This window comes from Micropterus dolomieu, linkage group LG05 (assembly GCF_021292245.1).
Source record: "Micropterus dolomieu isolate WLL.071019.BEF.003 ecotype Adirondacks linkage group LG05, ASM2129224v1, whole genome shotgun sequence".
Lineage (NCBI taxonomy): Eukaryota > Metazoa > Chordata > Actinopteri > Centrarchiformes > Centrarchidae > Micropterus > Micropterus dolomieu.
Genome location: NC_060154.1, coordinates 20,675,406 through 20,698,840, shown reverse-complemented (window position 1 = coordinate 20,698,840; position 23,435 = coordinate 20,675,406). Strand labels below are relative to the sequence as shown.

The 23,435-nt window shown below is 39.6% G+C and overlaps 2 protein-coding genes across 3 annotated transcripts in view; both read right to left on the bottom strand.

Moving 5' to 3' along the window:
* The window catches only part of zgc:77486 (uncharacterized protein LOC405808 homolog), a 17,659-nt gene extending 10,268 nt beyond the window's left edge, over positions 1-7,391 (bottom strand). The window contains exons 1-3 of one of the 2 annotated variants that reach the window (XM_046049232.1): positions 7,238-7,391; positions 5,231-5,430; positions 4,769-4,880 (exon numbers count right to left, since the gene is read on the bottom strand). In XM_046049232.1, the coding sequence (XP_045905188.1) occupies positions 4,769-4,880; positions 5,231-5,390 (272 nt within the window). In that variant the 5' untranslated portion in view covers positions 5,391-5,430; positions 7,238-7,391. Of the gene's footprint in view, positions 1-4,768; positions 4,881-5,230; positions 5,431-6,839; positions 6,997-7,237 lie in introns of those variants that run through there. The other variant, XM_046049233.1, reaches the window with a different exon arrangement.
* A 123-nt stretch (positions 7,392-7,514) lies between these two features.
* Positions 7,515-17,036, bottom strand: plin3 (perilipin 3). Its single transcript, XM_046049231.1, has 8 exons — positions 16,879-17,036; positions 13,101-13,190; positions 12,655-12,850; positions 12,197-12,279; positions 11,454-11,685; positions 9,718-10,052; positions 8,616-8,834; positions 7,515-8,247 (listed from the first exon to the last, which is right to left on the bottom strand). The coding sequence occupies exons 2-8, from the start codon at positions 13,167-13,169 to the stop codon at positions 8,107-8,109; spliced, it is 1,275 nt and encodes a 424-aa protein (XP_045905187.1). The 5' UTR covers positions 13,170-13,190; positions 16,879-17,036; the 3' UTR covers positions 7,515-8,106.
* Between the last annotated feature and the right edge of the window lie 6,399 nt (positions 17,037-23,435).

Genomic DNA, 23,435 nt, shown 5'->3' with positions numbered 1-23,435 from the left:
GGAAACATCACTGCAGATCTATCTCACCCCGGACACAACCTGTTCCAGCTCCTCCCCTCTGGTAGGCGCTACAGAGCACTGTACGCCAGAACCAACAGACACAGAAGCAGTTTCTTCCCACAAGCCACTCCGATGAACCGCTGCTTTCTGACTCACAGTGTCAGGTACAATTCCTGTGCAATATTTATATATATTTATTCACCATTCTCTATTTCAGTGCTGTTCATACTATGTCATATTGTATATACTGTATACCAATACACCTACCTCAGGTCATAAGGTCATAGGTCTTATTTATTTTTTCCAGCATCCTTTGCACTATGTTCCATCGTACGGTGTACATGTGTACATGTATGTGTAGCTGTATATCATCAGCATGTACATAATGAGAATAATAGTTTAGTTTACTCTTGCATCCTTTGCACTCTGATCACTGCACTATTTGTCAATAAGTCTATATTGTTTTGTTCATAGTGTGTATGTTAGTGTTGTCTATACTGTAGTTTGTCTGATTTTATTTTATTATTATTTTATCATTGTGTTATGGTATTTTTGTACGAGTCAAATTCCTTGTATCTGTTCACATACCTTGCAATAAAGCGGATTCTGATTCTGATAAAGACACGCACGATTGAGTTTACTTTCTATTGTGATAGTTGTTGTCTGGCCACTTCTTCCTCTAGTGAGAAGGAAACTTTGATATGTAATGGCAGAAACTTGTTTCCGTGAGATGAGAGATTTCTCTCTCTCTCTCTCTGTCTCTCTCTGTCTCTCAGGCCTATTGCTATGAATGTTTAGGTTGCAATGTTGCCAGAGCACAAATTCATATTTAAATATAATAATAAACAATAAAAAATATAAATTACATTATAAAAACTAAAGAAAGCGGAATAAAAATAACAAAAACACAATATAGGCCTATGTTACATTGAAAATAAGTCTTGCTTTGACAAGCAGCAGAAATTTTCAAAGGAACAATTATTAAAATAGCAAACAATATTAACACATGAACCCTGGCACCTATTTCCAGGAAAAACACCTAAAATAACATATCCAAAATAAATCCATTGTACATTAACATATTTATTTTACCATTATTGACTACATGGAGATGAAATACAGAAAAAAAAGTGCTATTTTCATCCTCGCCTGGAAAAAAAGTTATATTTTAATGCAATAAACCATCAAAACCATCATAAAGTAGATTATAATTCACCTGAATATCTTCTAATACACCTGGAATACAACAGTAACTGTAAATGTAACAGTTATTACACAATCTTTGAAAAATATACCAGGTGAAGTTCCATGTTTTGGCCATATTTACTGTTTAAATGTTCACTTTTATTGGGAGTTTTCTTCTTTCTTTCTTTCTTTCTTTCTTCAAAACATTATTTCTCTCCATACAACCACGTTCCAAATAACATAAAGCTTCCAAAACACTGTAATATTGATAAAAACAGTCAATATTCCTGTGACCAAAAGCACTCCAATGCTTTACAGGCCACAGCTTGAGAACAGAACTTCCTACAGGGCTGCATCTTGATGAGACGAATCCAGACATATGCTGGATGTCTGTGTAGCTCCTACGGGTCGCCAGCAGAGGCCGATAAAGACCGCCTCCGCCCAAACAAAACTCTTCTTCTCTACTTCAATCTGATGAGCTGTTTGTTTACAACTAGCCAGGTTAGCTATTGATACGCCGGTTGATTTAAAAAAACGCATTGTGCGGTATTTACTCACACTAAACACTGTAGCAACACGTCCACAGCCAGCTGTTGGACAGCACTTTGTGTACGAACATTTATATGAGTTACAAGTACACAGAAGTGCTAATAAACAGCATAAACTACAGCTCTCACTAACTGTTGATACCACGACAGCCATCTTGGATCACGACGTCGGGGTAGTGAGGTTGTCCTGACTTTCCGAGTCGGAAATCCGACTTCAGGGGGCGTTCCAGTTGAAAGTTCCAACTAGGAACTCGGAAATTCCGACTTCCCATGTCAAATGGAACGCACCTTTAGAGCTAAGATGACCTCACCAAGATGGCGGCCCACCAGATGGTCTGTGTTGACACAAAGGGCCGCTGTTTTTGGACGGAAAACAGCTAGAACAGGGAAAATCGATTACACCCCCTGCATCGTTTGTTTCCAAGTGGTTAATGATAATAATGTGATAATTAAGTTACTTTATACAAACACCAATGGTTCTCAGTTTGTTGAGAATAAAATTTGTATCAAAAAAAGTATCGTTCAGGAAATGGTTTCGAAGTTGAGGTATCGTATCGATATCGAAAATCTATGAACGATACCCAGCCCTATATATAACCCAGCTCAGTTGCAACCACCTTGCGAAATGCTCGTTTTGCAGACATTGCAAGTGGCTGTTGGGACTGCTTTGGTTTTCCAATTTAAAATATTTCCACACTGCAGGCATTTTAGCCGAGTACTCCCACAAACTGTGCTCTCCGTTTACCACACTTGTGTGACAACTACTGTCAATCAAAGGATCGGACTCAAGTTTGTGCAAGCCAATACCAAATAAGTTTTAAAAAATGCCTTGGTCTGCCCTGATTCTTATCTTTCAGGTTGGATCGGGACATCCCTATTGTGTATTTTGTTAGATAGCAAGTTAGCCAACCTAGATGTTCTTGTTGCCATCCAGAATGACATACAAAGTATCTATGTGAAAACGGAGTAAACACAATCCAAACAATAAGAGTAAGTTTTTCCAACCACAAAAAGCCAGAAATAACACAAAAAGTTGATTCTTTTCTTGTTTTATTTGGCTGGATCGTTTTGTTTGGTGACTGACTACTAATTTCTTGGATATGTTTCAGCACACTCCCTGTGAGCCACTCTGTCAAATACCCTTGAGGATCTATCACAATCAACGTGACAAAACACAACCTACTACAGAAAACGGGACAGCAAACACATACAGTACACAGCACAATTAGCCATGATTACAACATGCAGACAGATCAGGAGCAAATCCCTTCTGATAACTCCACAATTTCATCACACTGGGAACAAATGACTGTTTGGACTTCTCTGCACATTCTGGGAAGAATTAACCCATAACTGGAACAACTTCTCTGAAAGCTGGGCTCATTATAATGTGTGTAATCTATGTTTTCCAGGAAATGTAGGCTTTGGTGTTATATTATACTACAGAACAACTGCTGCTCAAACATTAAATCATCCAGCCTTCTATCTGATTTTCTTTCTTTAAGATTTATCCTGGTCCACTTCCCCTTTTTGTTTGATGTCAAATGACAGTTACATCTATAAAAGAGTAAAACCCAGCAGAACCAGCACATATAACACAAAAATCTTTTTAACAATTAAAGCAGCCTCATAGAACTTCAAGACATTGTCATCTTTAAATACTTTTCTCACCCATCAAGTAATACATCATACAATTCAAAGAGAATTATTTATTGCCATGTCTAAAACAAACCATCCAAGAACCCTTACAAAATGCTTAATCACAAAAATGAAATAAGCCTGGAACAATTATTCAACATTATGCAGCAGTTTCAAGAACAAGCCCTCAAGCAAGCTTTTTAAACTACAGAATATTGCTCTTCAGCTCTTCTTTTTTTCATTGTCACCTCTAAACAAGAGAGCAATATGATAGTTAATTCTGCCTTTGTTAACCATTAGGAAAAAAGTGCCTGTACTTAAAGTGACATTTCCAAATTAAAATGCCTAAACATTTGTTGTGCATGTCCATTATCCCAAATGTTTCCAACATTATTCAAACCCAGAGCAATCTGTAATTTTATTTGAGTTGTGCTATAAAATACAGTACAGTATATAAAGTACCACAGTCAGTTATGACCTTGGGTTGTGCTTGGCTTGACAGTTTTCTAGTGTGCAAATATGCAAATATGTCCGTAACATGGGGTTGGAATTGTGTATACTGTAGCACACTGTTGAGTATGAACTCCTTAAAAATGGCTGAAAATGTTGTCCTGACTGGCAAATCACTCTTACCAGAAAACTCATCAGGTGAAGTTAAAAATGTTTGAGTGGCCAAAGGACAAAATCCCAGCAGGTATGTTGAATAGGAAGATGTATTTATACATATAATAGCTTACCATCTTTGATTTCTGCAGAGAATAGCTGTTGTGCTGGTATTTAATTCAAGGGACTAATGGGAGAACATTACGAGACAGCGTGCTGGGGCTAGTAATGAACTGATGTACTCATTATTTAGCCAATTAAACACTCTTTGGAGCAATTCATAGTTTTCAGTCACGTGAAATGCGTGGTGACCTGGAGGGCAAAACAACAGACTAATATAGCGGCTCACACCGCGACTCCCCCGTAGAGACGCCGCAAAAGCAGTTCAATTTTATTTGGATCACCTTTCAACTTAAGAAAAAGAAAGATATGAACCCAAACTGCAAAAAGTGTTGGGAATATCCAATACATATAACATTACAGCATCCGCTGCCGCATTTCTACCGTTAAAAACAGCCAGGTCCCTGCCGCCGCTTGACTGCGGTATGTTTACTTTTACCGTGTGGGGAATCCCTCACTTAACACAGCTGAGGCTTGTCTTCTCCTTGATTGGTGCATCCGAAAGCACAACAACCATCCAGCATCTCAAAGTAACAGTGTATCACTTGCTTCCCGGTTGGCAGGCAGCAGAAAATAACGTCTTTTTTGCCCTCCAAGGGAACGCTTTCCTTGGAATGTGACGTCACGTGAAAACTATGAATACAGGGTTGAGCGAATTCTGTCGGTCAACTTACCTGGTCGTTTGTTCCTCTGGTGGGGTTCCCGCCACCTCTGTACTGGGCTCTGAGGTTGTACTCTCCACAGTCACACCAGCTGACCCTGGTGATCCTGACGGTGACGTAGCAGCTGTGTGGGGACAGAATAGTCTGATAGCACGAACAACACAGAACCTGTTGTTTTGGCCCTGAACGTGTCTTATTATAAGCCATTCACTGCCTGTTTTTTTCTACCATGAGATGTGTTTTGAGTTAATGTGAAACAAATGGAGATGTCACTCTCTTGCTTTCTTATGCCACAGCGTAGGCAGCCACTGCTACCTATGCTCTCCAACCCCTTTTAGCAAATTCAAGTGTCCCGCATACCTGTACAGATTTTGAATGATCCCCTGTTCCAACTTCTTGTCTTTCCCCCCCAACAGACCCATATCCAGCATCCCTCTCTGCTTTTTATAGGTCACGTCTCTCCCATCTTCCTACCTTTCTCTCCCGGGGGGCTGGATCGCCCCCCTCCCTGTTGTCTCTGCAGGTGTTCCTTGTAGCAGACCGAGCACATGCCGTTGGTGCGGGGGTTACCATAGAAACCACATCCCATAGTGCAAAGCATTGGCACCTGCGTCTGATTGGTCTCCTGAGCCATGCTCTGACAGAGGGGGTAAGGGGGATGGGAGAGGATATTCCTGAAAATGGGGTTGTAGAAGTTAGTCAAAATGAATAGCAGTCCCTATATGCTTACATGGTTATTCATTTTTTAGCTAAAAGAGCTTGGAGACTGGCATTGGAGCATGAGAGTAGAGTTGAAGAAAATGTGAGTCACTTTGTGTTAGGGCTGCAACTAACGATTAGTTTCATTGTCAATTTTTTTCCTGATTAATCAATTCACTGTTTGGTCTATAAAATGACCTGACATATTGTGAAATATTCTCTGTTTCAATCCTTGGGTTACTCAGTCCCATTACATTAGTATTTAAGGACCACCTCAACACTACCAGCACTCATTATTACACTATTTATTCATTCCTGCTATTTATCATTACACTTCGGTAATACTGATAACTTTCCATACTCCTATTTATCACCTCACTACTGTTAATAACATTTAATACCGTTCTATACTGCTATTTATCATTACACTTCTGTTAATACTGTATAATACCGTACATATCCACATTTACAATTTATAATATACCTTTATTTTGACTTACCAACTTCTACTATTATTTCTATTAATTTTATGCCTTGTGCAAGCCAGTATCTGTAACAGAATTTTCCCTCTGGAATCAAAAAAAATATATTTCTGATTCTGAAATGTCAGAAACCTGAAAATGTAGATCAGCCCAAGATGGCCTCCACAAATGTCTTTTTTTGGGGGACCACAGCCCATAGACATTCAGTTTCTTTTCCCAGAAGAAACCAGAAATATTCACATTTTAGAAGCCGGATCAGAGAATTGTTTCCTCAATTACTCAAACCGATTATCAAAGTAGCTGGTGATTAGTTTATCGTAGTTGACAACTAATCGATTTATCGTTGCAGCTCTACTTGGTGAGTTAAAGGGTCATGGCCTACTAATTGTAGGTGTAATTGAAGGTTCATTCATACCTTCATCAACCAAAAATAAATCCAACACCACCAGCTCTGCCACTAAATCAGAACTGAACAGTGCCTTACACTTTACTGAGAATTTAGTCTAAATTATGTTGCTAAATGATGTTCTTTCTACAACATCAGGGCATTGATCCAGGTATTCAAAGTAGTAACATTAAGCTATGCAACTGTCACAAAAACTAGGTGGACAGCTGTGCCCGGGAATGAAAACAAAGGTACAAAAAACGAGAACAATTCAATAAAAGGCAAGTTTTGTCTGCGAAAGACAGTCTGCGAAAACATAAGCTAGCGCAGCTATTTTCTGCTTTCTTCCGCCGCACAGCAATATGTTTTGGCCAGGACAAAGTTAACAAAAAGGAACAAAAGCTAAAGACATGTCTTAACGAAACAGCCCTGAAAACTTAAAACGAAAACCTCAAATTAACCGGAGGATCAGGAAACGTTAACTCTACGTCGCTTACACTGTAGCTAAACAACTTACAGCTGACTGTCCCCAGTTTGAGTTCGTCCGCAGCAGAAAACAATTTGCGTCCTATGCTCGCCTCGCTCACAGCAAACACTAACATTAGCAAACAGCCTCACTGGACATTTTGTCTGACAATAGATACCAGTGCTTAAAGGACAAAACTCGCATAGTATAATTCCATTATGACGAAAACTAAGAAAATAAAGAAAGTATAGCGTCCTTAGCGACAAAACGTAAACAAATCCTGTGTTTTAAATCGAATAAACGCTACTGTTAGCAGGCTAACGTTAGCTGAGCTGCTAGCATGATCAGCCAGCCCGAAAGCAGTGCGCTCCCCGACAGAGCCCTAGCCGGTTTAAAACCGGTTACACACAGCCGGAGTCTTGTATAGCGGTCTAAGAAGAAGACAGTACCTGAAATACAAGGTACCGGGGGCTGCCGACGACCTTGGGCTTCAGATTTGTACAAGTTGTGTCCCCAGCAGAGCGCGCGGCCTCCTACCCAGCGCTACCTCCCGACATTCGAAACAACGACCATGACGTCATCCTCAGCATCGATCCAGCCTTCAGTCCGACGGCCCAACAAAGTCCACCCGCCCCCCCAAAAACTCACATAACAGCCTTCAGTCCGTCGGACCAGCATCGCCAAATCCACCACTCCCCAAAAAAAAAACCACTTCTTTTTTTTACGTTGTGTGTCAATATTTTATTGTCACATGTCAGCTCATTGACAGTTAATTAGCTGCTTCCATAAACCCATCAAGGTCCAGACACACAATACTGACATTAAAATTGCAAATCTAAAAACTAATGAATACACCATGAACTCCACGTCATTAAAGACGCACACAAGTCCCTCCACAAATCTGGAGCCCTAGAGTGGCCTTGGCAAGCACAACATACATTTAGTTTAGTTATGGGAATGCCTTAAGTTCCTTTTAGGCACAAACAAAAAGTCTTACAAACACCAGTATGGGCACACGCTGTGTATAGAGTAATCTTCAACAGATGTAAAAATAATTCTTTTCCCGGATAAATAATAAAGTGCACAAATGTGTGAATTCTCTTAAGGCCACAGATCAGAGCCTTCCATCTTAACTTCAACATCACAAATGTGGCGTTATCAGTTAATATGTACAAGTTTAGTGCATCATGAAGAAAACAAAACTAAATTTAAGGCCTCTTTCATTAAAGCAAGCAGATATGTTTTTTTAAAAAGGTCCATCTACAGTAAACACTAGTCTTGTCACTGCACTGACTCATTAACACACACGTCTTCAAGTTTAGTTGTGTGGTCCACTCTGCTCCATCGCCACATCTCCCTCGGACTTCTCAGTGGTCTGAGGGGCAAAAGGTCCCACCAGCCAATTCAGTGGTATGTTGTTAAGTAGATAATCCATGACACCATCCATAGACTGCTGAACCTGGGGAAAAGCGCGCGCACACACACACACACACACACACACCACATTAGAATCACTAAATCATAACCATTCCAAATAAATACTTTACCACACCCCCACCAACTAAGCTTAATGAACCTAGTTTCAAAAATGCATATGAATGAGCAGACATCCCCTGAGAATGCATGTTTAAGTATGAATGTTAAGTATGCAGGAGATCTCAATTTAATTCCTGTTCAATAAGAGTCTGCAGGTATAATTTAAGAACCAATAAAAAAGTAACGAAAGGACTAACTTCTACGTGATAGTATTGAAGCAGAAAATGAAACTTCAAGCACTGATGTAGCAAAACAGAACACTGCATAAAGACAACATGGTGCAATTAGTACTTGGGTCAGCTGGTGACGGCTCCGCTCCACAAGGAGGGGTGTGATGGTGCTGGTGTTCCCCAGAGAGGAGTGCAGTTCTTCAGCAGATCGCCTTGCACTGGTCAGCTGGTCCTGGACTGCACCTGGCAGACCCTGAGCACTTGACACCACATTGGCGCACGCTGACCTCAGCTGGTCACTAAGACCACGCACCATGGAAAGGACCCGCCATTCCAGCTGCTGTGAATACAAATTAAAGATAGATAACATTAGCATATTAAATGACAGTTAATATAGCTGTAACAAATTCCTCCAAACTCTCTTCCCTTATTTAGTCCTAGGTAGTGTCTCCATCCCAATCCCCCAATGACTATTTCTTAAAGAAGTTTAAGAAGGCCAAATTCCTGTGCCAAGTTCTTGTCAGCTTTTACAGTGGAGCAATAGAAAGCATCCTGACTGGAATCATCACAAACTGGATGTGCACAGCCCAGGCTGCAGCAGCTGCTCTGAGGCTCCTCCTATCTGGGTACTTGTGGTGCCCTGCAGCGGGTAAAACAGCTCAGAAGATCATTAATACCCATCTCCCGAGCAGTGAGGTGTCTACGCAGAGCCCAAAAGATACTAAAGGACAGTACCCACCCAGCCACAGACTGTTCACCCTGCTGCCTCCTGGGAAGAGATATAGAAGTTTCTGCGGCCACACCACACTGCCACACAGCCCCCCCCCCAGCTATCAGACTCTTAAACTCTAATTCATCTTCAGCACTGCTCCATTGATTATTTCTATTTACCATTTTTTATAGTTGATTCTGTATTAATGTATGCTATGCTTGTCTGCTATGTAGCAGAAGGGAGTTACAAAACTCAAAAAAAACACCATATAACTTGTTATATTGTAACAATAAACCTACCTACCAATCCTGATGACAATGTCATTTACAATACATCAGCCTATAAAATCCAGTGAAAATGAAAGTCCAGTTTATTGCTACATTTCCAGCTCGTTTGTTTTTATCCCTTTTGTGCTCTGAGATTTTTCACTTGTTCAATGCTGCATATGTACAGTACACAACAAATGCTGTTAAAAACCATTAAGTCAATTCCCAAATGCTTCAGTCCTGACCTCAGCCTCATCACTGGTCCCATCTGGTTCTGACTCCGTCTGTCCAGCTCCAGCCTGCTTCCACTCTGTCCAGCGCTGCAGCAGCTGCTCTGAGGCTCCTCCTATCTGGGTACTAGTGGTGCCCAGACTGGTGCGGGCACTCTCTAGCAGGTCCAGAGTACTGGTAATTTGAGTCACTGCAGTATAGGTGGCATCCCTGGCATGTCGAGCACGGACCAGGGACTGCTGTAGGGCTCGCTCCTGTACTTTGGCAGAGAGTTTCCCCAAGCGGACAAAGTAGCTGGGGCTGGCAGACAGGGTAGTCAACACACCGGTGGCAGGTTCAGCCATCTCAGCTAAGAAAGGATAATGTTAATCTCCTATTTTTTTTTTTAAACACACACACACACACACACACACACGATACTTGACTCTGACAGGGTTAAAACAGAAAGACAAAAAGACTCGAGAGCTACCCCACTCTCTTCAGTCATCAGTCTGTGGAAGCTAAGGAATATGCAGAGTAACACTATCTCCCTATGCCTCAGTTAACAGCCACTTTGGTGAGTCGGGTAGGCCTTTGCTGCAGTAACCACTGAACAAATCAAAAATCCCCCAGAGTAATGCCATTATAGGTACTTTGCTGCTGCCCCTGAATACAGTTGCATCTTTTTTATATCCATAATCAAGAGGATGGCCTCTTGGGTACTACTGCTATAATAGAGTATGGCAGGTTGTCATGATAACATGACATCACAGTAGCAGGTGTCAAAGCTGTGAGTGCTGGAAATTGTAGGTGTTTTATGGGCCAAGTTCACAGAAGGAAGTTCATTGGAATGTCCTGCCTCCCTCTCCATGAATAGCATCAACCATTCATGTGTTCAGATCTCGTCACTGTGGTAAAACTGGACACTTATCGTGACCAACCTCATCTTCCAACATCTCCCCGTCTTGCCTTTATAATGATAATTCATTTGGACAGTCTCATCGAATTTGCTGTTTGATCTATAGATCAGTGAAGCAAGCACACTGTGTCAGCTACGGACATAGTAAATGGCAAATAGTGCAACTGCAATCATTCACACATTAATTATGGAATAAATTAGGTTTCAGTAAATGGCAGTTATGCCAGCTACAGTTTATAATGATGAAATTAAGCTTAGAGTGATGTAAGGGATACAAGGCTAATCATTGTGCTTAAAATTTAAAATGTGTTCTTTAAAACAAAACTGTAGCATTATTAATGCTCAACTGAAGCTAGATGGGATACAACAATTTACTTTTTATGCCTTTGTGGAACTAAGCACCCCCCCCCCCCCCAATTTCTCTTTTCATTTCACTTGATAGTATCACAATGTAAAGTAAAGAGAACAAAAATTATGTTTTCTATTACAATGACAGAAACATGGAATGGTTACTTTTTTGCACTCCGTCATAAAACATAATATCTCAACCTTAAACGGTCAAAAACATTACTGACCAGGTTTTGAAGTCTAGATTTGGTGTTATCTTATCTTACTTATTTACAGGATAAGTGGGAGAAAAGCTGCTCTACTTATTTACATTCATCTGTGATAAAAACATGACAAGCTGGCTACCTGTCTATAATTAATTCCAAATGCAGCCTTGTTTCAGCCTCACATGATCCAACGATCAAAACCCACCTGCCTACACCTCAGCAGCCATGCGGGTTTATCACCTCCCAGGTTTTTTTTAATGGACTGATCATGCTTTCTTCATTTAGGATAGCTACTAACCCAGCTCTCTCTCAGTGAGGGGTAGGTTCTGGTCAACCCAGTCCTCGGATCGGCTCAGGGCCAGGCCCATCCCACTGCTGACCATCTGGCCCATTCTGGTGTTCATGGCGGTGATGATACCTCCGCTGACTGCTGCCCGGGTCAGCTCGACTCCGCCCATCACAGCCCCCATCACAGCATCTTTGGCCCCTGCCACCGACTGGTACACCATACCTACTGTGTCCGACACCACCTGAGGAAGAAAGAGCAGATTATGTGCCGTGATCGGAGTGTTGTGGTAGTGCCATTATGCATTTTCTACATAGCCCTTATCAACAGAGATATGACATTTAAGACAATGTGGCCTACAAGAAGAACTTATCAGGGTAATGCAGGTTGCATCAGTAATGTTTGTTTGTAGTCAGTTTAACCCATGGCTTGATTATTTTTACCGAGGGGTAACAGCAACTGTTCACATATGGTGAAGTATAAACGTTGTTGCTATGGTTACCTGGCATGTAATAAAACTTGGACTAATTTATAAAACTAGTTAATGACCAGAGCCATGTTTTATGTGTTCTGATACATGAATGTGATAAGTTATCACACATTTTATAACAAGGGCTGTTACTCTGTTGAAGACCTAGTACGAAAAAGGTTATAGGTAATAATGCTAAATGCCCAGGGAAGATGAAAAATCAAAAAGTAAAAAGAGGGTCTGAAATGCATTTTGCCTGCATTACAGCAGCATGGCTTTGTCTGACCTTATCTGCTGGTTGGTGAAGAATAGGCAGCTTCTCCTCCATCTTATTCAGCCCTTTCAAGGCATACTCATTTACTGTAGCAACTGAAACAAGTACACAACAGAAACTCACTAATTATTTAAGAGGAATAAGATTAAATGTCACTTCAGCTAACACCATCAATGGGAAGTAATACCAAATAACAAAAACAGCAATTTCCACATGCTTACAGTAAGAATCAAAAAGGTTTTAAAAATTACACGTCCAGTAAACGATCAGGAAATTCTGTTCTTAGAAAAAGAAACCTATTTTTATTGTCGTCGTATTCTGGCTCAGAAGTAAGTGGACGTGACGTCCGTTTCACACCTTTAATGTGCAACGAGCTTGCAATATTCTTTCATAGTACATTTCAATGTTGTACATTTGTGTGCTGCCATTGCACATATTACATCATATTTTGCACAGAGAGAAGAACTTACGTTGTGGTTCTATAATGTCTAAAAGAGGCTTGGACCCCGTGGAGGCAGCTGCGCCCAGGGTTCGGACCCCACTCTCTGCTGCATCCATCACTCCCTTCAGCAAGGGCACACTGTCTTTGGTGCTACTGTACGCGCTGGAAACCACCCCGCAAGCTGAACTGACCAAAGGTAAATTGCTCACCCGGGAAACAACATTCTAGGACAAAAAGACAAGAGAACAACACACAACCAACCATTATAGTCATCGAAAAGACAAACATTGTGATAAATATTATTTTGTCTGTAAGAAAAGCTCTTTAGTACAGAGTTGACGTATTCTGTCAGGAATAGTGATCGATTCGATAGTGGCTTATCAAAATGGGAAAATTCTAAGCGTCAAATGAGTTCACAGTACGCCTCTGTGTTGTAATAGGTGACGTGTCATTTTGGGTTACAGTGCTCCTCACCTGCTGGTCTCCATTTGATGGTTCTGCTGCTGCAGCTCCAGGCTCATTAGTCTTCCCGCTGTCTGCCATTGTGACTGCTGGATTCAATCTCTGACATGGATTATAGAGTGTCAGAAACAGAGTGTCACCTCACATTGCTTGGTATGCATGATGCCATACATCTTCCTCTGTGATGGCCTTTGTTTAAGTGGCTAATGTACTTCATCTTACAGAGAAGCATCTTATGAATTTAGAAATGGATTTGCAATCCTGTCAGTCGGTTTAAGAATACAGGCAGCAAGGCAACTCAACCATATTAAAATCATTTGTCAACACTATGATGCAATGAGGATGAAACTGCGCTTAAAAAAAAAAAAAAAAGAAATCTGTGCAGCCAGGCAAACAATTCATGTCTCTAGTCAATGTCAAAGTTGCAGGTTAAAAATTGGACAATAATGCATTTTGAAGTTAGGTTTTTTTTTTTTATTATTGTTAACTTGGCATTTTTAAAAGTTATATAGCATCCTGAAATAATAGTGTACAAAACATACTCTCTAAAAAGAGGGATTAATGAGGCCGATGTCTGGTAGATTGATGTATAGGATTAGCGTGTGAGACTTATACATTTAAACACATAATTTTCAAGTTTTAAAGTCAGTGTCAACATAATAGGAAGGTTAAGAAGATTTCCTAAGGTTTATTAACTGTTCAAGATGTCAGAAGTTTCCTACAAGAAAGTGAAACAAGCCCGGCCTTTGATTTAGATCAATACTTCAACTTCTGTATGTGTACAGCATACTGTAACAATACTGCTTGCTTCAAGGTGATGAGTGCCATAACATAAAAGGAATACACAGACATGATACATTATGAGAACGACCCAGCAGTCGGTTTCATTTGAAATTATAGATTAGAGTCAAGAGAAAAGTCATGAATAATGGTCAGAACTGTGGTCCAGCAGGGCACTAATGCTGGAGATTGATTGTTCACAAGCTCACATGAAGGCACACAGGCAAAATGGGCCTTGACATCATTTATATCAAGGGAAAATTCTTAACTGAAATATTGAGCAATACTGCACTTCCACTGATGTAAAATATTGCTGTAAATGAAAACTAGGCCAAAAGAATTACTCAAGTGAAATACTGCGTCAAGTGAAAACTACCCTATTGCATTAATACAATGAAGTACTGCCTTGGATAAAAACTAAATCTAATAAGTTAATGTGTCACAGAATTGGAGTGAAACCATAAGTAATTCAACAATTGTCCAATTATATATCCCATTTCTATTCTTCTTGAAGTAAGGCGGAGACATTACATGTCATTTTTCAAATCAGCATAGGTTCAACTGCGCAAAAGATGGGTGAGTGAATGTCTTCTAGGAGTGGGCGATTTATAAAATCCTCTATCAGTTATGCAAGACTGCAACTAACAATTAGTTTCATTATTGATTAATCTATTTTTTTAATAATAAATTTTTACCAAATGTAAACTATAAAATGTCATGAAATAGTGACAATTTGCCAATTCTTCAAATTGTTTGGTTAGTTCAACCATCCAAACCCGCCCCCCCAAAATATTTAATTTGCCATCAAAGTGGACCATCAAATATCCACGTCTGTTGAGATGACTTTGTGCTTTATCCTGTCTTATGTGACCGTAAACTGATAATCTTTGGGTTTTGGATTGTTAGACAAGACAAGCGACTTGAAGACATTACCTCAGGTTCTAAAAAAATATGGTGTTTTTTGTTACAGACCCAACGATTAATAAGGAAAATGCATAATGGGCAGATTTTCATTATCGATTCGATAATGAAAATAATCAAAAAAACACGACAAAACGAGATGGGAGTGAGGAAAGCCAAGTCGGCATGATAGCTGCCTGCAGCAAAGCATCTTTCCCTTTTCTTTCTGGTGCTCCCAACATGTGGACGGCATCAGTTTGTGTTCTACCAGAGTGGACTGTTAACAGGCATTTGCTATTCTTGAACTATGTATAGGGCAGACAAGTCAATAAAGGTCATGAAATCTGATCATACTGCTAGGGAAACACAGCAGTAGCATGAAGAGTGCAGCCGACCTGCTGTAATCTGTTGCCAACATGCAGTAAATGCTCAGGTAGATTAGGCTAGAGCTCCACCTGACAGGAGCACCTGCTGATAGAGAGACGAGCCTCAAAGTGTAGCAAACTACACTGAAGACAAGCGCTTCCAACGATGGATGACCTTTATGTAGAACTGAGTTTTATTCATTTCACACATTCTTTTAGATGTCAGGGTGAATAAAATACTATCTGAAACTCTGATGTTTTCATGACCTGTGGTGTTCCAGACAGTCTCTGAGATCTGTGTGATTGCAAATTGCATTTTGTTGCAACAGCTTGGTTGAGCAACATGTTTTTCTGAAAGGCAGTTGATGAGATCGTCACCGGCTTTATTACAAAGCAAAGTCTGACAATATACTCTCTGCTATCAAGTGTGAGATTAACCGGAGATAATTTTCAGAGATACACGGTACACATTATGACGAAGGCTGTTATGCAACACAAACTTTCAGAAATAATCATCTCACTGACAAGTGATCCCAGCAAAGTGCTCATAAAAAAGGCCATCTCGCCTCTTCCTATTGCATTATAAGGCTATTTGTTACAACTTCAGTGTTCATCATCCCCTCTTAGAGAAGGGAAAGCTACTACGCTCCCTTTGGAGCTGAAACACAATGTGACCTTTGATATTAATGGCCAAGCTGGTATATCTCCAGGAGGAAAAAAAAGAAGAAAAGTATTGAGACACTTGCCATAGGGGACAGAAGAGGGATCAGCTAGTCAGCGGGTTTAAGAGGCCTACAGCTGTGCTTGATCCAGGAGACTACAGTTGTCCCTGATCTCACAGACTGAGAAGAAAGAAAGACTTAGGTTCTTAAAAGTCATCGCCATATTTCAGCTTTATCTAAAGTAATGTAGACCCGGATCAGTGAGATTAATTTGCAGGGGCTGAAAAGCATTTAATCAGAGCCCAATATTGAGAACTTTGCAGAGTACCAACTTAAATGTGAGTGTCACAGGTGATTAAAAGGGGTAAGAAATAAAATCTGTAACACAAAATGTGCATTTTGTGAAATATGGGATAATCCCTCTGATTAAACAACTTGAGAGGGGAAATTAAAAAAATAAAAAAATAAATCAAGCATTGGTTGAAGTGCTCACAGTTCATGTCCACACACTGACAAATCCCAAGTGGATGTTGTGTCATTTTATGGGGTCATTTTCTTGGCATGTTACATTAAGAAAAGACACCATAAACGACAATGCACTGATTTGGCATTCATTGGAATTATGCCCAGTTTCGAACCGCGGTCTTCTTAAAAACGGTGTCAATCCAGTTGAGAGGATGATTTCCATCAGTGATCAGCGTACAGGAACACCTTTCAGCCGTTTTTCAAGCGCAACACGGTGTCGTCTTCACAGGGCATGCTGTATATTACGCAGCAGCTGTCATTTCTTCCAGTTAGTAGTTAATGAACTTCACCCCTGATATGGAGCTATGACTAATTCGCCATCTTACTTAAGCAAACAACAACCCTTTTTTGTTTTTTACAAGGTTTCTCACAACTAATCATAACGTCATAGCTCCTCGACTTTAACAAGCATGTTTCCTCAGCCCTCAAAAGGAAGTAATTAATTGACGCTAAACGCTGGGTTAGGTTAGCTCATTAACGTTAGCGAAGTTAGCTTAGCAACACGTCTTCTTTGAGAAGTTTGAGTACTGATTTAAAAAACAAAACAGAGCCACTGACCTCACTGGCAGCTGTTGTTCCTCTGTTCCGCTGTGACCCGCAGTGTAATGTTGGTCAATGAACCGGTCCAGCCCACAACAAGGCCGTTTTTCTACCCGACTGTTGAGCCACAACTCAGTTTGGGCGGAAAGGCAGCAGGCGGAGAGTGGGATTGTCTTATCAACTTTTAACCAATTAAATCAAAGCACGGAAGCGACAGGCAGGGGAGTCAGGAGCTGTCACACCTGCTACAAATAAATGTGAATAACTTCACATGAAAGTCGAAATTCATACATAGTTACCAACCTGGGCTATTTCATTTCATGTTTTTATTGCAGCACTCACTCAGCTGACGTTTGTATGAACGTGTCTTTCAGATTTGTCCTTATTTAACACGACATTCGACATTTTGTACTATCTGACAGCATTGTGTTCTCGACAGGAGTAGAAAATTGGTCAAGTAGCCGACTTTGTAGCCTGTACAATTTTAAAGCACTTTACTTGAGTGTGGCAATATCTATATCACTATATTTCAGAGGCAAATATTGTAGGCTACTTTTTATCCCATTGGGCCCATTTCTTTAGCAGCTTTAGATTTTAGACTTTTAAAAAAAACATTTTACATCCATACCTCAAACTATCCATCAGTAGCCTACATAAAGCTATTAAAAATTAGCTCCATCTCGAAGTTAAACACTGAAATGCTAACATGTGCTTACATGTTAATGCAGCAATTCTGCATAATGAATACTTTTACTTTTGAAGTTTTAAGTACACTTGCTGACAATAGCTGTTATTTCACTGTAAGTGGTATTGCTACTGTTACTGCTATATGATCACTAAATGATCTGAATACTTTATATCTCCCCAGCACTGATAACTGCTGCAAAAACAGTTAATATGTCTTCATGTTTTGTGTGACTAACAAACATGCAGTATTTCTTTAGTATATAAATGATATGCATGTATTGAGTTATAGTCATGTATTTCTTTTAGTAGTCAATTTTTTATTCATTCATAAATTATTATTCTTCCCTCTCCATGATAAAGTTCCTCCGCTGATGAAGGCCCCAAGATGCAGCCAGATGCTACAAGAAAGCTCCAGAAGAAATCTAGTAAGTGGACCTTAAGTCAAGTTATCAAACTCTTACTCATTTGTAAATAGTTTTAAGCCCACCTGTGAATTATTCGTACATTAGGCTACATTAGATTAGCCTTTTTGGTCTTGGTCTTTCGAGAGAACACAGTTGATGCTGCAGCACACATGTCCAATCAAACTACCATTAACATGCACTTTCACACCAAAATGTTACACAGATGCTCTTCACCAAGAAAAGCTGTAACAACAATTAACTACTTATTTCTGGTGAATCACATGTGATGCTGAATGTCACTTTTCCCGACTCTTCACAGCCAGATGGCTGAGCTGTGCAAGTCAGGCAACCATGTTAAGTGCAATTGACGTAGTAAACCCTGAGAGGGCAGTCTTTACCCATTAAGTCAACGTAGCCTTTTTTCTGTAGCCTCACCCACACATCCTTAAGATCTTTGTGCTGCAGATGCACTAAAACTCCGGAGCAAGGAGTCAGTTTTTGGATTAAATATTAATTTAATTAATTATTAATAAAAATATTTAAAAATCTTCAGGAAAGATAAAGCATGGATGGTAAAGCAGAACAGACAGTAACAATAGTTGCATTCATTTAATGTACTTATTACAGAATCTGGGAATGTGATTTTCCCATAACCTTTTTCTTCATGTGGCATTCACATATCATACTGTGTACTCTATAACTGTAAAACCAGTACAGTGACTTCCCCTGTTGGATGGTGTGTATCATCACCACTAGAAGTCTATTAACTCTCCCATTTCATTCAGAGAGGATTTTCATTATTCAAACCATTACAGTTTTCATTATGTGTCTCTTTGTATTTTCCCAAACGCCTGCACCAGGCTCCAGAGAAAGGAAACAGATTACCTCTAATGTTGCCATCAGAAAGCCATTGAATAGGACCTGTTTTAGCTTTGTTTTGGCTAGATTTCAAATCCAGGCTGCACTGGTAACAGTTTATGTTCTAACACTAGACTGTGGTCATGAGAGTAAACGGCTCAGAGTGAGAGAAAATAGCATGAGGTGAGAAACAGGGGTATGTTGTCTTGACCACAGTTGTGTGGCTCGTTTCCCTCTTATTGTTTGATATGTTTTTGAATGACCAAACAATTCCAACCTCTGCATTTTGTACCTTTAATTAAAACACACACACACACACACACACACACAAATCCATGCACACCAGTGCCACCACACTGTCTTGCACAAGAGTTAGCAACATGTGCCCCGAAGGCTCTCATCTGTTCCTGCTTAACTCTTAACTCTGCTTCACTGGATCAGTTGATTGAGGCCAAAATTGTTCTGGATATTGAGTAATTGAAGATTAGTAGATAACAGGAAAATCATTCATCCCTCAGAGTAAAATGATCATACCACCCCCCCAATCATCCCTCTCTCTTTCTCTTTCTGTCTGTAGACATACCTTTCAAGATAAGAGCAATAAATTGGCAATTTGACCAAATTTTCATGGATGTGAGAGCAGAACCCACAAATTGTATTTATATAGCCTACAGTAGATTCATCTTTAAGATATTTATGCCATCTCCAGAGTAAATAGAAGTTCCTACTTTCAGATCATTTGGTCAGAATAGAAAAGAAATACGCAAACTGCCTTATGCAAAGCAGGAAATAGCACTAATAAATAATGGTAAAAGACTAAACGGAGTACCCTATATGTGAAACAACATGCAATGAAATGCAATGCAACGCAGTATAGAAGCACACAGATTTGCATACATTTAGTCCAGTTGCCACTAACATTGTTAACATCCCCAAATTAAAACAAACAGACCAATAAATAATCCAAAACAACAAATAATTGAGAAGAAAATGCTAAAGTGACCATAAAAAACTTAAAATGTTTAAATCCCAGGTGCGCTTTCAGTCTTTGAAGCGTGTTGTGGGGAAGATGAATTGTTTCAATAAAATATCCATCATCATCAAAGAGCAATTTTGCAAGCAACATGGTCTTTACTGCACAATGAAAAGAGCAGTACAATTACACCGTAATGAAACCCATTTGCTCTGTTTCATCTTTACTATTAAGCCACAAGTCTCAGGTGTACTGCGATCACATCACAAGCATTTCTTTGGCTCAGCATTTGTTTTCCCCTCCTGCTTCACCTTCTGCTCTTCATTGTCAGCAGCCTTGAAACTGTAGAAATTAGCCTCCACCCATTAATAGATGACCAGATCTGCTTGGTTTCGTCTGCGCCACACCATTGATGGGAATCTTATTTCCAACATCCTGCAACAAATTTCCGGAGGCTTGCAACATGAGGTATCAGTAACATACAACACAGCTACAAATCATCTGCAGGTTGAAACTTGATATGAACCTTTGCCTTTTCTATATAATGCTCAATAACATATTAATAAGGCATAACCAAGGCAAGGGTAATGCACCAGCTGTGTGAAAGAACTACTCCATCATGTTGAAATAATAAAGAGACAGGAGGTTGACCTTGAGTCATTCACATGCTGGTAAGCAAGGTATTCATTATTAACATTCTTTCTTTTAACATATATTGATGATTAAGAATATCATGATCTGAAACTGCACTGAGGCCAGTTTGAAGCAATAGTTTGGAATCTTGGAAACTATGCCTATTTTTCTTGCTGAAAGTTATATGGGAACATTAGTACCACTCTCATGCCTGTACAGTAAATATTTGGCTGTAGCCAACACCTTAACTTAGCTTAGCATAAAGACTTGAAACAGGGGAAACAGTAGCCTGGCTCTTTCAAATGGTAAAAAATTCCACCTACCAGCACCTCTAAAGCTCAGTAATTAGCATGTTACATCTTGTTTGTTTAACCCGGAAATGTAAAAATGATGCTTTGCAGTTTTAGGGGGGGGTTGTGTCCCAGACTGTTTCTTGGCCTGCTGCAGTTCCCATCCAGCCAGGAAGTTACTGATTCTGGCCAAGAAATAGCCTGAAAAATGGCACTTTGACGTTTTTACACCCTTTTGTACAGATTAAACAAACAAGGTATACCATGTTCATTAGTGAGCTTTAGAGGTCCTGGCATGTGGGGTTTATAACCTTTGGACAGAGCCAGGCTAGTTGTTTCCCATTGTTTGAAGTATTTATCCTATAAGCTAAGCTCAGCGCTTCTGACTCCAGCTACTTTACATGTACTGTATTGACATGATAGTGGTATCAATCATCTCGTCTAACTCTCGGCAAGAAAGTGATTTACTTTCAGACCAAAACTAACATGGAGGCATGTTATATGTAATTGTTTTCGAGTCAATGATTTGGGTGAAGGTCATGGTTTTTCCCAATCAATAAATATTTACTGATATTGGACACTACCTTGAATCTGTCCATACTCATAAAAAACAACAACAATCCAAAGCGTATGAGAAGTGAACATTGCAAGAAAGTAAATGGAAGCTCAAAGTGAAAGCTCATAAAAGTCATTAACTTTATGCATTAAACTTTTTAGGGAGAGTAACAGTCTTTAATCTTTCGAGTAAAATTGCCCTGCGAGGAAAACTTAACAGGCTACAGACGCTTTACGACTGTTGTGCCTTCAGCTTAAAGGATATTGGAAAAGTGATTTGTGGGGGAACCTCTAGCAAACCTTAAAAACACATAATCTAAAAGATTTGTAGCCACAGTCCGAGAACATGAGGAATGCCAGGTCACTGCATGCAACATACAAAATGAAAAGCAACAAATAACAGATCTTGGTCTTGCCATGGCCAACAAGTAGCCTCAACTTTGCTTCAAAAAGAGAATGCACAATTTCCTCATACTGTGTTTTATGACTTTTCCATCGCTTTTTGAATACCAGCGGCTGCACCTCTATATCTCAGGGTCTCTCCTGTTTATTTTGGAGTGCTTACTTCACCCCAGAGCCCCGATAACGGGTCAGCTGCCTCAGCAGAGGTTGAGAGGAAACATGGAAAGAGCTGACTGACCCTGAAATATTTATGGTTCTTTATAGTGTTGTGATTGTATGAGTTTTGACAGTGATCGCACATTACTGTGACCCTTCCTCAAACAAAAGGCCTGATGTGCTGTGACTTGGAGAGGTGAGACAAAGTGCACATTTTTTCACCATTCATCAATTCTCCAAGCTTTGCTTTTTCCATCTCTCCTCTCTGTGTATAAAATACATCTCAGTATGTTTTAGTATTGATCCCTATCCCTTTCAGTATGTTTTTTTCTTTGCTTCTTTTATCATTTCCCACTATTTTCTCCAATATTATCTTCTTCAAATCTCTTCACAGCAAAGTGTGCTGCCCTCTCTCATCTCTCTGCCTTCTCTTCCCACTCAATATCCCAACTCATTTCCTCTGCGTTGTCATCTCGGCACCACAGTCATAATGGCAGATTGATGGCTGCCCCAGCAGTACTTCACAGTGATAATAAAGTCACCCAGATTGGTCCTAACTAATTTACAGCAAGCTGATCAAGTCTCTTCACACACTGACTGTAAATTATTTCATATTCAGACTATGTAAATCTTATAAGTAATCACATCTTAAATGTACTTTTAGAGTATTAATTACAAAGTCATCTTTAGATTCCGAGCAGTGTTACAAACTAACCAAAAGCAAATAACAGGCCTTTGCACAAACAGTAAAGAACTCGATACGTTGCATAAACATGAGTAAATATAAAATTGAGTTAGCTTGTTTCACGTACAAGAGATGAACAACCATCCATCATTTATGAAAGCAGACTTGTTGTTGCCCTCATTCAAATCCAAACAAAGCCTTTTTATTCAGACCTTTTTGCTTTACTGTTTACATGTCACGCTGAGAAGAGAAGCGATTCAAAATTGAGCTCGCTGCCTTCATGTTTTGTATGAATACTGGAGCAGTCTCACACCAGGGGCTGTCAGTATAGGTCATTCTCTGGGTTTTCATTTGATCCAGATTCTCGCTGTAAATGCTGCACAAGGCAATGCGAGTGGTATTTCTTTAGTTTTTTGCTCACTTTATCACACACTGCTAATAGTTTGCAACTTTAACTATAATCAACATTTATTAAATTGAAGCTATAACATTGCGAGAAGAAAACACAGAGCGTCTGTCAAATAATTTGACTATTGTGATTTGTCTTCTCCACAGTACTAATAAACTGTATTTTTTTTCAATTTAGCATGAAACTGTGTCATATCAAACTTGCTTTTTAATGCCAGTCCTTGAGTTGATGGAGACCTATACAACAGACCAGAATGATATTGTTCTTAATTCAAAAGATAAAGCTCCATATTTTAAAATTATCAAATCGAGCTCAAGTTTGCAGCTTAAAGTTTTAGCATTTCAAGATGTTTTTTGTAAACAGTCATTTACAAATGATAGCGCTCAGCTGCCTTGCAAATGAACACCTTAAACTCAAACAAAAAGTATTAGTTAAATACGCCACTTGTATTAAAAGTCAGTTCAAATTGATATTTTTCATGCTTCAAATGTTTTATGGGTTTTGTGAACATTAATGAATTAGT